Here is a 14,016-nt window from a genome sequence, read left to right as displayed (position 1 = left end):
AAAAGTTTCTATTCGACTTTGGTCAGAAACATGTAACTTCTAATATAGGGTAATCTAAGGTAGTTAGTGGAATTGGTCGTAAGGTGATTACCTTAAATTTCGACATATTTGTAATTAGGAATTTGCGACGAAAGTCGCAGATGATTTTTTTCTTCTTTTGAGGTGCTGTACGCGTTTGTGAAGTTTGTCAGTTGTTATATTTAATGTATCCTCCCTAGGACCAAATCACTAATTACTAGGGCAACCCAAAAGCATAGAAAGCATATTAAAAATTTACACATATGGTTGGTACCTTGAACAGGGTTGTGGTTGTCTAAGGCTCTAGAAGGAACTATTTGTAAAAGCATAATACTGCATAATTTTAGAAAATAAAGCATAAAATGTAATTTAAAATAAATATCGCAATTCATGGAGAATTCTATTAGAATAATTCTTGGAAAATTCTGTTTAGCTGCAAGTTTAACATACTGTATTATTATTTTTTCAAATCAACATTTACAATGCAAAATCTTTGAGAACATAACAATGCAACAATGAAAAGCGTATTTTTAATTATGTAACTTTTCGGTGTAATCTTTAAAGTGGAGAAAAGAAACAAGGAAAAGAAGAAGAAAACTTTCTGCCAACAATGAATAAACAATAGTTTTCTTCCATGTGTAACTGCCCAGTTATGTAAGATGATTCGAAATGTACAAAAAGTGCACAAGAACTCCACACTATATTGTTATGTGTACCTCTTGAACTTGAGCACTTTCTGTACTTTTTGGTAGCATCTTTTACTTTCCCTTTCTGTATATATGCACCTTTAAGGTGTACACAAGTGATAAAAAAACTGACTCGAGTAAAGCATACCTCTTTACAGTGCATTTAGCAGAAAGTTCATTAAATATGAAAGAAACTGATTGCATGAAATATTAATAAATAGATCAAGATATTTAGAATATTTAATGTATAGTAAATATTATAGTTACATTATACACGATTAATGTGAAACATCGATTGAAATTAACAATAAAGCATAATAAAGGATAATTTAAAAAAATATTTAAACAAAACATAAAGCATAATGTGGGTTGATCTACTAATTACCTTAAATTGTTTTGTATTGAGGTCCTGAATATCTATGCAGAGTTTGTTAGTTTATTCTTGAAATATTCTCAATTTCGTTCAGTTAGAGTAAATAAAATTTGGATCGTATACGTTATGACAAGCCTTTGCAAACAGTGTGTCACAACACCCTTAAGCTTCTTTCACATTGAGGCGGCGATTTGCCATCGCCACTCGCGGCAGTTTGCCGCGTGAGAAGTGTACCCTTTCATATTACGCGGTGTTTCGCAATGAAAAGTATGAGAGCAGGATTGATGTGCAACTGAAGAAACAAAACCTTGTGGCTCTTATCGTGTTGTGGTGGTTGCAATGTTCAGACGCAAAAAGTGTCTTCTACTCGCCTTGTTACGACAGACAGAAAAAATGTATGAGACACATATGGATTCACCCTTTTTTAGAGAAGTGGTATCTTGAAGTAGATTTTTCTATACTGTTTCCACAATTGGTAGACTTGAGCAAAATAGCGGAAAGGTTCTGGATATTTAAAATACCATACCGATATTCACCTGTTGTGACTGGGAAAACCAGGATAAAGTCCTTTCAAGATAGTCGAGAGTTGAGATCTATCCCAGAATTCCAAGTCAACGCTCAACCACTGAGCCCAAGGTTGGTCGTTAGGAATTATTATTATTATTATTATTATTATTATTATTATTATTATTATTATTATTATTATTATAGTATTTCGGGTTTATTCGTTTGTTTCAAGCGTTCCGACCATTGACTCAAGTTTCTTTAAAGCACTAATCTACTCCCTGAATTCAAGGAATTACACCCATAGAAGTGTTATAATAGTTATAAAATATATAAAATATGGTATACGTATCCAATATCGCATCATGAATTCTCTCTTGCTTTGCGAAAGTACATTAAGGTATTATTACTAAAGACCGGATTACAAATTTTATGTAACAAATATGTAACATAAATATATAGCAAAATGACTGTAAAATATATAATATTGTTGAAATATTTGATAGTATATATTTCAATTTTGGGGCACCAGCTATTTATAGAATTACAAGTTCATCTGCCCAGCGCTGCCCGCATATTTATCCCAATCTTCTATTATATAGAAGAAATAATTTGTATTGATTTGGACTCTTTGTAGTCAACGACCTATGGATTCGGCACTTTGGTAGTATCTGTCGCTTTCGATTATTTTTACATGTCATCTTTTCCTATATATTTTATGTAACAAGTTTGGTTAAAAGCACTACAGGTGTCCTAGGCTAGAACATTAAAACACACAAACACACTCCACACACACACACACACACACACAATATATATATATATATATATATATATATATATATATATATACACGTGAAACACACACACACATACATATTATCGCAACCACCTTCTACTCTTTCTTGGCAACACTTGCTCCCTCCCCAACACCCAAGCGGCAGATCTCCGCCTATATGTAAAGAGCTCCATTGCTTGTAATGTCTTGCTTGTCTATACGCGGCACTCTGCCGCGCCGCTTTCTAGCAGGGAGAGGCAGCTGTTTTTGCTAGCCGCGTAAATTTTCGGCGACCGCCGCGCATACATGAAGAGCTCCACGGCCTGCAATGTCTTTCTACCCTGCGCGGCAATTCACCGCCAAATGAGAAAGGGCTGTTACGCTTCTTTCACATTGAGGCGGCGATTTGCCGTCGCCGAAAGCGGCAGTTTGGCACGTGAGAAATATACCCTTTCATATTACGCAGCATTTTGCCGCGAAGGAAAATTATGCGAGCAGGGTTGCTGAGAACCTAAAGAAACAAAACTTTGTGACTCTTGTCGTGCTGTGGTGGTTGCAATGGACAGACGCAAAATGTGTCTTCTACTCGCCTTGTTAAGACAGATAGAAAGCAAACAAAAAAAAAAAGTAAGAGACACATATGGGTTCACCCTTTTTTAGAGAAGTGGTAACTTGAAGTAGATTTTTCTATACTGTTTCCATAATTGATAGACTTGAGCAAAACAGCGGCCTGGTTCTGGATATTTAAAATACCATCCCGATATTCGCCTGTTCTGACTGGGAAAACCAGGATAAAGTCCTGATAGTCGGTGGTTGAGATCTATCCCAGCATCCCAAGTCAACACTCAACCACTGAGCCCAAGGCTGGTCTGTAGGTATTTATTATTATTATTATTATTATTATTATTATTATTATTATTATTATTATTATTATTATTATTATTATAGTTTTCGAGTTTATTCGTTTATTTTAAACGTTCCGACTATTGACGCAAGTCTCTTTAAAGCACTGCCCTAGTTCCTGAATTTAAGGGACAATTCAAGGAATTACACCCATAGATATGTTAAGATAGTTATAAAATATATAAAATACGACATATTTATCAAATATCACATAATCAATTCTCTCTTACTTTGCTAAAGTACATTGCAGTATTATTACTACAATTCGGATTACGAATTTTAATGTAACAAAATATATATAGCAAAATAGTACATAAATATATAGCAAAAGACTGTAAAATATGTAATATTCTTGAAATATTTGATAGTATATATTTCAGTTTTGAAGCACCAGAAATTTATAGAATTACAAGCTCATTTGGCCAACGCTGCCCACACATTTATCGTAATCTTCTATTACATAATTTTTTTTTATTGATTTGGACTCTTTTTAATCAACGACCTATGGATTCGGCACTTCAGTATTATCGGTCGTTTACGATTATTTTTACATGTTATCTTTTCCCACATACTGTACGTAACAAGTTTGGTTAAAAGCACTCCAGGTGTTCTAACCTAGAATATAACCACGTGCACAAACACACTCCACACACAAACATATATATATATATATATATATATATATATATACGTAAAACACACACACTTCCATATTATCGCAACCCCTCAATACTCTTTCCTGGCGACACGTGGTACCTCCTCCAACACCCAAGCGGCAGGTCGCCGCCTATATGTAAAGAGCTCTATTGCTTGTAATGTTTCGTTTGGCTATACGTGACAATCTGCCGCACCGCTTTCTAGCAGAGAGAGGGGGTTGTTTTTCCTCGCCGAGTAATTTTGCGTCGACCGCCGCCATATATGAAAAGTTCCATTGCATGTAATGTCTTTCTACCCTGCTCGGCAATTCGTCGCCGCCGCGCGCGGCAGTTCACCGCGAAATGAAAAAGGGCTGTTAGTGTGCTACTTGTCCCAAATGGTGTGTTGCGGAATTTTAGAATTTAATAATTGTGTTTGTTATCCAGAAAACTTGTTAATTTATACAACACATTTTATACTAGAACTAATAATAATAATAATAATAATAATAATAATAATAATAATAATAATAATAATAATAATAATAATAATAATAATAATAATATGTTAAAATTAATTTTAACACAAACAGAATTAGTCAACTCCTGCAACGACAATTGAAGACCTCGGTCCAAGAATGGTTAGAAATCAATTTATTTTACTTTAGCCTCCAAACTCTTTGTACAGAAAGGTATAGTATTCGCGCCGAGTCGTGAAGCTTGACCTAGATCTACCGATTTCACCACCCAATAGAACGCGAGGGGGTGTTCCAGTCGTCAACCCCCACCCATCAAATTTTGTCAGTGTCGTCTCTCGCACTACACGGAAAACATCTCCCGAGAGCACAGTGTTGTCGGATTGGCGCCAAGTTCCGTTTCTACTTGCTTTTTCGTTGCGTTATATTTTCGTTGTTACTATTCGTGTTATTGTTACCGTTTTAGAATAATTGTTACAGTGGTTATTGTTGTGCAGCGTTATTATTGGTAATTTTTAAATGCTTTTTTAATACTCATTTTCTATCTCTTCAAATTTTGGCCACATTGTTAATTAATTTCAGCTGATTGACGTTTCCCCAAGTGTGCACTCGGGAAGCGGCTCCACGAATTGTACCCAAGTTTTCCGATGCATCGGGGCTCAAGAAAAATGTTGCTGGGATTGGTTTAGAGCCCAAGCTTCACGACTGGGCGCGAGTACTATAGTATTATAGAAGTAAAACCGTACAATAAATTGTTTTTTTTTTTTAACAATTTATTTATTCAATCCTGAACCAAACATTAAATTGGAGTTGTTCCCTTCTTGCACCGAGGTCTTCAATTAGAATTCTAATCAAACCTCAGATAAATGTATTATGGTCTAGTGAGCTTTGTGTAAATTGTGTCGTAAGAAAAAAAATAACAAAGACTGCTTTAAGATGCAGTAGATACGAGAGACCTGGCAAGATTTGTAGAAGGAAATGAACATTGACATCTTATTGTCAAATGTAGACGCATGGCTTTGCTCAGATTACGTCTAGCTACTGACAACAGATGCAAACACCAATGAAAAAATAAAATGCTTGGTCCAACTAAGGTTTAGTTCCCTTCTTTTATTTATATGCTATTGCACATCTCAAGGGCAAACATTTTTTTTTTTGTTTATTTGTTGGAATATTTCCAATTTCATCTATCTTACATGAGACAGAACTTCACTTTATCCTGACATCGAAACCATACGGACTCTGAGTTGGAATAAAATTGACGCACTTTTGAGTATTTGACCTTTGTGATTTGCGCACATTAATATGATAATTTAGTTTTAGTTCACTTCTGCCACTGTGGAGTTGATGCCTTACGTTAAATCGTGTATTCAAAATACCAATGTGCTATCACGTACTTAACGGAATGCAGAAGGGCCTAAATGTCAACCTATGAACAATAAAATAATATATTTTTAGTACAGTAAATTATCATAATTTAATTACATAATCATATTTGACTAAAATTACTTATTTTCCAATTGTTTCAGAGCACAATGTGGTAGAGTTACCTCCATTGCGATTCGTTAAGGAAACTTCAACTTCAGGAAATCTTCTAATGGAAGCGGTTGTAATCGATGTATCTGCAGAGGGTTTTGAAACAGCTCGAACAGGTTTGGATGATGATCTACGAACAGAAGCTGACTTAGAAGAGTTGTCTATTACTGATGATGTACAAATACTCCCAGAAGTTGTTTACGATAAAGTGAATACTGACTATTTTGACCAAGCCATGAGTAGAACTGTTGAGTATTCTGTACAGGAGCCTGTAAAAATCCTAGAACCAGATGTATTATCTGGCTTTTTAGAAGAATTATCAGAAAGACAATCAGCTTCCAAGATACAAGAACAAGTCATTGAAGTGCCGGCTTCTGTACAAGAAGCAATACAAATTGAGGAACGAGAAGTAACTACTGACAAAGAACGTTTCAGAAGTTCCGATGACACCTTCTATAGCCTATCTACCAAAGCAAAGGAAGCTGAGGTGTCAGCACGTGAAGTTGCTGTGAAAGAAGAACATGATCTTCAGCTACGTGAAGTTACACTTCTTCCTTTAGAAGAAACTTCTAAGACTAAAGCGGAAGAGATTAAGGTGTCTAGGGCCTTAGGGGTTGCAGATATTGAAGAACCAAGTGTATATACAGACGCTGTGTGTCAGCTTTCCGATCAGGATACGTTATCTGTGTTAGAAACATTTGCTAGTGCTAAAGAAAGTACCAGTGGTTTAGGAAGGGTTGCAGAAGCTCTTGAGCAGAATGTTTTGAGTCAGAATGTAAACACAATGACAACACTAGTGGGAAATGAAAGTTTGAAAGAGTCTGCAAAAGCGAAGCAAGTTCCAGCGTACCAAGTAGCAGCAATAGTTGAGCAACAAGCTATTTTATCTGCTGCAATGTCTCTTTCCGAAGACGAGTCCCTTCAAAAATTAAAGCAGGAAGCGAAGAGAGAGACAACTGTAAGACAAGCTGGGGTTGTACAACAGCAGGAACTTCTTGATAATAATGTTGAACCTCTATCCGATAGAACCAATGCTGAAGAACTTGTTACATTTGTTAGCAGTAATGAAACTTCACAGAAAGGTATTGGTATAATTGAACAGCAGGAACCACTGGAAGGCGGAGTGGCACCAATTGTTGATAATACTAAACTTGGAGAACTTACGGAAGCCATATCTCGTACTGAAACACTTAAAGAGCTTGCTGTTATACAAGAGCAATCTATAGCGGAAGACGTTGCACTTCTTTCGGAAAAAAATAAAATATCAGGATTAGCTACGATGGAAATAGCTGCTCAACAGTCGCAAATTGCTATGACATCGCAGCAGGCTTCGTTCGAATGTCTAGGTGAATCATTGTCGGATAAATCGACTCCGTCAGAAATAGCTAAAACTGCTCATCCAAATCAAGAATATAACGAAGCTATTGCATGTGCTCAACAGGTTCCTTTAGAATGTAACGTAGAATCTTTGTCTAGCAGAAGTATTGTTTCAGGACTTGTCTCTTCAGCTCAAGTACTACCTGAAAGAGAAAAAGATTTTGCAGAAGTTCAACAACAAGAGCTACTTGAAAGTAATATAACTTTATCTGATAAAACTTCAATAAGTAAATTATTAACGTCAGCGAAACCTGCACAGGAAGACGCAAAACAGGTAGCAGTTATTCATAAACAACAACATCTTGAAGGACGCCTGCAATCGGTATCGGATAATACTAGCCTACAACAACTTGAGACAATGGCCCACACTGCTCAAGAATCTGAGAGAAACGTACCAATATTTCAAGAACAAGAGCTTCTTTCAGAGCTTGCAACTTTGTCATCAGTGTCGGAAGCTTTAACAGGAGAAGCGGTTCAACAAATCTCTCCACTAGGTGTAGCTGCCATTTCCAAACAAGAAACCCTACAATGCGAAGGAGAAACACTATCAAACATTGAAAGTTTGTCGAGAACGGAAGAAATATTGTCTGAGACAGAAGCTTCGCTTCGTGAAAATGTTGTAATTGAACAGCAACAAACTTTGCTTGGAAGCCCTGATACGTTGTCTCTTACATCGAATGTGTCAATTCAGGGTACTCTGAAAGACGTAAGTCTTCAAGAAGGATTAATATTAGAAGAACAAAAGTCTTTGGATAACGTAGTTTTAATGACATCCCTGGAAACTACAAAATTAGGCACCCAGGGTATAGAGAATTTAGAACTAAATCAATGTACTCTACAAACAGAGCAACTTTGTATCGAAAGTGAAAAAGCAATGGGTAATATAAATTCTGTTTCGGAACTTTCCCACGAAGCTTTAGTATTAGAGACTTCAATAAAAGAGCCTACTGTTGTCAAAAAACAAGTAACAGAAGTTCATTTACACGCTCAGACCGATCCGAAACAATACGAGTCACTTCATTCGCCAGAATCATGTAAAGCTGATTTGAATACACATTTGTTGGAAGGAGAACAAGAAATGGAAATAATGCAGAAAATTACAGATATAGCGAAAAAGTTAACAGATTCAGCTAAAGAAGCTTTGAAAGTTATTTCGGGACCAGAATCAGGAATCATGACGGAAGTTGATACTAAGAAACCAAACCAACTCGAAGGTAATGAAGTAATGAAAGGAAATTTAGCAGAGCCTACAAAACGACAAGAACAAAGTGAGACGGCAGAACGTTTGAAAGCAAGTAATTTGGAAGAAAATGTAGAAAAAACGCTAAAAGTTGAGAAACAAGAGTTGTCAGTTTTGAGCAAGAAAGCTGAAGAGACGGAAGGAAAAGTCAGAGAATACGTCACAAAAGAAAAGGAAATGTTATCTAACGATGATGAAGGAGTAAAAATGAAAGAAAAAAATAGTATTAACAGAGATAATGAACACATTGACAACAAACAGGAAGACAAAAGAAAATCTGAATATGTAGCTAATGAAGAAAAGAAAATGGAAGACAAGTTAACAGACCACACAAAGGTTGAACTTAGGAATACTCAAGCTATAGAAAACAGAAACGAAGAGCGTGTTGTGAACGAGAGCGAGAAAGCTGAAGATAATAGAAAAGAAAACGAAGAAAGTATGAAAAATGGAAAATTTACATCAAGGAAGCTCAAAGGAGAAACTGAACACAAAGAAAGGGAAGAAGAAAAGGGTAATGTAGACAAAGATCAAAAGACAAACCAAAAATATGAGGAAACTGAACGAATGAGAAACAAAGAAACAGATAAGCACTTAAAGAAAGAGAAAGAAAGTGACCACAAAATGGAAGTAGAAGGAAATAAAAGGAAAGAGGAAAACATTTTAAAGAGGCAAGTTGAATGTAGAGGTAAAGAAGAAGAGAAGAAGGAAGAAGATAACCAAGATAAGTTACAAATTGAAGCTGAAATGAAAAGATTAGGAGACAAAAGGGAAGAGGAAAGAAAGAAGTTAATGAAAGAAGCTGAGAATAATAAACATAATAAACAAGAAGAAAAACGAAAAGAAGGCGAGGAAAGTATCAAGAAAGAAATAGAACAAAAGAAAAAGGAAGAAGCTACAATAAAACTAAACAAAGAATGTGAACCCGAAAAGAGCAAAGAAGATGAAAAGAGAGGGAGAAATGAAGAAGAAAACTTAAAGAGAGAAACTGAAAGTATGAGGAAGGAAGAAGAAGAAAAAAGAAAAAGGGGAAATGAAGAAAAGTTGATCTCAGAAAGTGAATATAATAAAAAAGGAGACGAAGAAAAAATAAGAAAGGAAATTGAACACATTAAGAAAGAAGAAGAAGTTAAATTAAAGAAAGAATCTGAATACATGAAAATCGCCGCGGAAGAAAAGGAAATGATAAAAGGTGAAGAGAAAACAAAGAAAGAAATTGAACATAAGAAAGAAGAAGAAAAGATGAACAAAGAAGAAAAATCAAAGGTAAAAGGAGAAGCTGAACTGAAGAAGAAACAAGAGGAAGAAAAGTTAAAGAAAGAAAAGGAGGGAAAATTGAAGAAAGCAACGGAACACCAAAAGAAAGAAGAAAATATAAGTAAAACTGCTGAACATAGAAAAATGGAACAAGAAAAGAAAGAGAAAGAAGAGGAAGCAAAACTAAAGAAACAAGCTGAGCGTAAGAAGGTAGATGAGGACGTAAGAAAGAAGGAGGAGGATGAGAGATTAAGAGAAGTTCAACGCAAAAAGATAGAAGAAGAGGAAAGACGAAAGAAAGAAGAGGAAGAGAAAATAAGAAAAGAACGTGAACAGAAGAAGTTGGAAGAAGAAAAGAAAAGAAAAGAAGAGGAGGAAAATGCAAAGAGAGAAGCTGAGCGTAGGGAAAAGGAAGAAAAACGAAAGAAAGAAGAAGAGGAGCGATTGAAAGAAATTGAACGTAAGAAATTAGAAGAAGAGGAAAGACGAAAGAAGGAAGAGGAAGAGAAAATAAGAAAAGAACGTGAACAGAAGAAATTGGAAGAAGAAAAGAAAAGAAAAGAAGAGGAGGAAAATGCAAAGAGAGAAGCTGAGCGTAGGGAAAAGGAAGAAAAACGAAAGAAAGAAGAAGAGGAACGATTGAAAGAAATTGAACGTAAGAAATTAGAAGAACAGGAAAGACGAAAGAAGGAAGAGGAAGAGAAAATAAGAAAAGAACGTGAACAGAAGAAGATGGAAGAAGAAAAGAAAAGAAAAGAAGAGGAGGAAAATGTAAAGAAGGAAGCTGAACGTAGGAAAAAGGAAGAAAAGCGGAAGAAGGAAGAGGAGGAGCGATTGAAAGAAATTGAACGTAAGAAATTAGAAGAAGAGGAACGACGAAAGAAGGAAGAGGAAGAGAAAATAAGAAAAGAACGTGAACAGAAGAAGATGGAAGAAGAAAAGAAAAGAAAAGAAGAGGAGGAAAATGCAAAGAAAGAAGCTGAACGTAGGGAAAAGGAAGAAAAACGAAAGAAGGAAGAAGAGGAGCGATTGAAAGAAATTGAACGTAAGAAATTAGAAGAACAGGAAAGACGAAAGAAGGAAGAGGAAGAGAAAATAAGAAAAGAACGTGAACAGAAGAAGATGGAAGAAGAAAAGAAAAGAAAAGAAGAGGAGGAAAATGCAAAGAAAGAAGCTGAACGTAGGAAAAAGGAAGAGAAACAAAAGAAGGAAGAAGAGGAGAGATTGAAAGAAATTGAACGTAAGAAATTAGAAGAAGAGGAAAGACGAAAGAAGGAAGAGGAAGAGAAAATAAGAAAAGAGCGTGAACAGAAGAAGATGGAAGAAGAAAAGAAAAGAAAAGAAGAAGAGGAAAATGCAAAGAAAGAAGCTGAACGTAGGAAAAAGGAAGAAAAACGGAAGAAGGAAGAAGAGGAGAGATTAAAAGAAATTGAACGTAAGAAATTAGAAGAAGAGGAAAGACGAAAGAAGGAAGAGAAAATAAGAAAAGAACGTGAACAGAAGAAGTTAGAAGAAGAAAAGAAAAGAAAAGAAGAGGAGGAAAATGCAAAGAAAGAAGATGAACGTAGGAAAAAGGAAGAAAAACGGAAGAAGGAAGAAGAGGAGAGATTGAAGGAAATAGAACGTAAGAATTTAGAAGAACAGGAAAGACGAAAGAAGGAAGAGGAAGAGAAAAGAAGAAAAGAACGTGAACAGAAAAAGATGGAAGAAGAAAAGAAAAGAAAAGAAGAGGAAGAAAATGCAAAGAAAGAAGCTGAACGTAGGGAAAAGGAAGAAAAACAAAAGAAGGAAGAGCAAGAGAAAATAAGAAAGGAAAATGAACAGAAGAAGTTGGAAGAAGAAAAAAAGAAAAAAGAAAAGGATGAAAATGCAAAGAAAGAAGCTGAGCGTAGGGAAAAGGAAGAAAAGCGAAAGAAGGAAGAGGAGGAGAGATTGAAAAAAGAAGTTGAACCTAAGAAGAGCAAAGAAGATGAAAGAAGAAGGAAAGAAGGGGAGGATAAATTAAAGGAAGAAAATGAACGTAAAAAGAAAGAAGTCGTTGAAAGTAAGCTGAAAGTAGAAGATAAGGTAAAGAAAGAACAGGAAGAAAAGTTGACAAAAGGGATTGAACCTAAAATAAAGGAAGAAGAAGAACTTAAAACGAAAGAAAACGAAAGAAAAATAAAATCAGAACTTGAATTTAAGAAAGAAAAAGAAAGTGAAAGGAAAACGAGTGAGGAGGAAAGTAAATTGAAGATAGAAGCTGAACGCAGGAAGAAGGAAGAAGAAGAAAGGGAAAATAAAGAGAAGGAAGGAAAAGGGAAAACTGAAGTTCATCGTAAGAAAAAGGAAGACAATAGGAGGAAAGAAGGGGAAGATAAATTGAAGAAGGAAACGAAAGTCAAGAATAGGGAAGAAGAAAAGAGGAAGGAAAAATCGGAAGAAAAGTTGAAGGAAGCAGCTGAACGCAGTGGGAAAGAAGAAGTAAAATATGTAGAAGGGGATGCAAAGATAGAAACTGATTACAAGAAGATAGGTGACAGAGAAATCATAGAGGAGAAAAAGAAAAAGGAAAAGGAACAGAAAATGCTTAGAGATAACGAACGAGAAGAGACTAAAGACAGAAAATACGGAGCAAACAGAGAATTCAAAGACAAAGACCATTCTGAAAGATCTGCTGATACAGAGACTACAACCTCCACTTATACTGCGTCTGTAACTACAACTTCTACGTTAGAAGAGATTCGTCCTCGTAGAAGACGACCTTCTAGAGATCATGGGGATGACAGTTTGGCAGGCATGGAAGAGCTACCAGCAGATGCGACTCCAGTTCGGCCGCCCAGAATTAAACCAACGATTACCAGTGAACCCAATAAATTTGGAACTGACATGAGTACCGGAATATTAAATTCTAAAACTCAAATAGCTACTAACAGAAGCTCAAGAGTAAGGGATATCTCAACACAGGATGGAACCCCAGAGGTAAGTACTCTCTTACTTTTAGTAGAACATTTCTTTCTCTACTAACTTTTCTTAATTCGGTATGAGATTTGGGAACTTAAGTCAAAATTACGCTTTAATGATATGCAATAATCACTTATGTTTCATTAAGGAGCACTTTTGTTTTCTTTAAACTTGTTCAATGCTTTGCATTAATGTTGATTTTTAGTTCCGAAGCATTAACATCAAGCACTGATTTATGAAATTTCAAAATATGTTTTGAAAGTAATGGCAGATAAGAATGGATCCCAAGAAAAATAGTGTGAGTAGCACGCTTACCTTCAGTTGAGTGAGCTTGAGTTCTGTTTTATCTTTACCGAACTTCATGGAAACAAGTATTGGTCTACTTGAATTAAGAAGTCTTAGCATTACACCCAAACAAATTACGGATAATGAATTTGGAAATCGATACACTGGCTACTCGTCACTCAAACAAATCGCTGGCCAGACTTCAAAAAATAATTGCAGAAATGTTAATCTAGAGCGTACCAGTTGGTTAGTAAAATTTTGAAGTATGGAGAGTGCACAAAGAATATAACAAGTTCTATGCTTTCAATTTTCGTTTGTTTTGTCTAGAAGAGCATAGAGCTAATTCTCCTACTGTACGGAAGCCGTGTTAGACATGAAGTAGGTGGATGTCGATAGTGGCGTTGGAAAGGTTGGGGTACCTTGAGTACAGCGGTGATGTCAGAAATTGGGCCTAGGGCGTGGGCCACAAAAATGGAGTCCCGAAGTTTTTGCACCGGTCCCTTCTATTCGCCTATTAAACATGGAGTTGTTGGAGCGAGTGGTGGCGTCTGAAAGCTTCGGATACCCGGAGCACAGTTGTGATGCCAGGAATCGGGCCCTACCTCCGAGGCCACAGAAATGGAATTCTGAAATTTTGGCCTTGGGTTCCTTCTATTCGTTTATTACACATGGAATGCTTGAACACGAATGGTAGCGTAGGAGAGGTCTAGCTCCCCTTAGCACATCGATGATGTCAGAAATGTGACCCAGAACCCGAGACCCTATAAATGCTTCTATTTCCCTATTAAGCATGGAGTACTTCGACGAGAGTGATGGCTTTGGAAAGGTCCGGGTCGTCTGGGCACAGCGTCTGGGGCCTAGCCTCAAAACTCTAGAAATGGAATCCCGAAATTTTGGGCCCAGGTGCCTTCTATTCTTCTTTTAGACATAGAGTTGTCGATGTCTTGGGCACAACAGAAATCGGACCGGGGCCTCGAGGTTCAAGAAATCGAGTCTAGAAATTTTAGG

General features: G+C 36.2%; 1 protein-coding gene across 4 annotated transcripts in view; it reads left to right on the top strand.

Moving 5' to 3' along the window:
- LOC145674687 (uncharacterized) overlaps positions 1-14,016 on the top strand; it is a 1,315,729-nt gene that overhangs the window by 481,584 nt on the left and 820,129 nt on the right. For all 4 annotated transcript variants that reach the window (XM_081744920.1, XM_081744917.1, XM_081744916.1 and 1 more), the window contains one exon: positions 5,903-12,741. In XM_081744920.1, the coding sequence (XP_081601046.1) occupies positions 5,903-12,741 (6,839 nt within the window). The remainder of the gene's footprint in view (positions 1-5,902; positions 12,742-14,016) is intronic.

This window comes from Thermobia domestica, chromosome 17 (assembly GCF_964235325.1).
Source record: "Thermobia domestica chromosome 17, izTheDome1.hap1.1, whole genome shotgun sequence".
Lineage (NCBI taxonomy): Eukaryota > Metazoa > Arthropoda > Insecta > Zygentoma > Lepismatidae > Thermobia > Thermobia domestica.
Note: the sequence above shows the minus strand (reverse complement) of the source record. Positions and strands in the feature narration are given on the sequence as shown.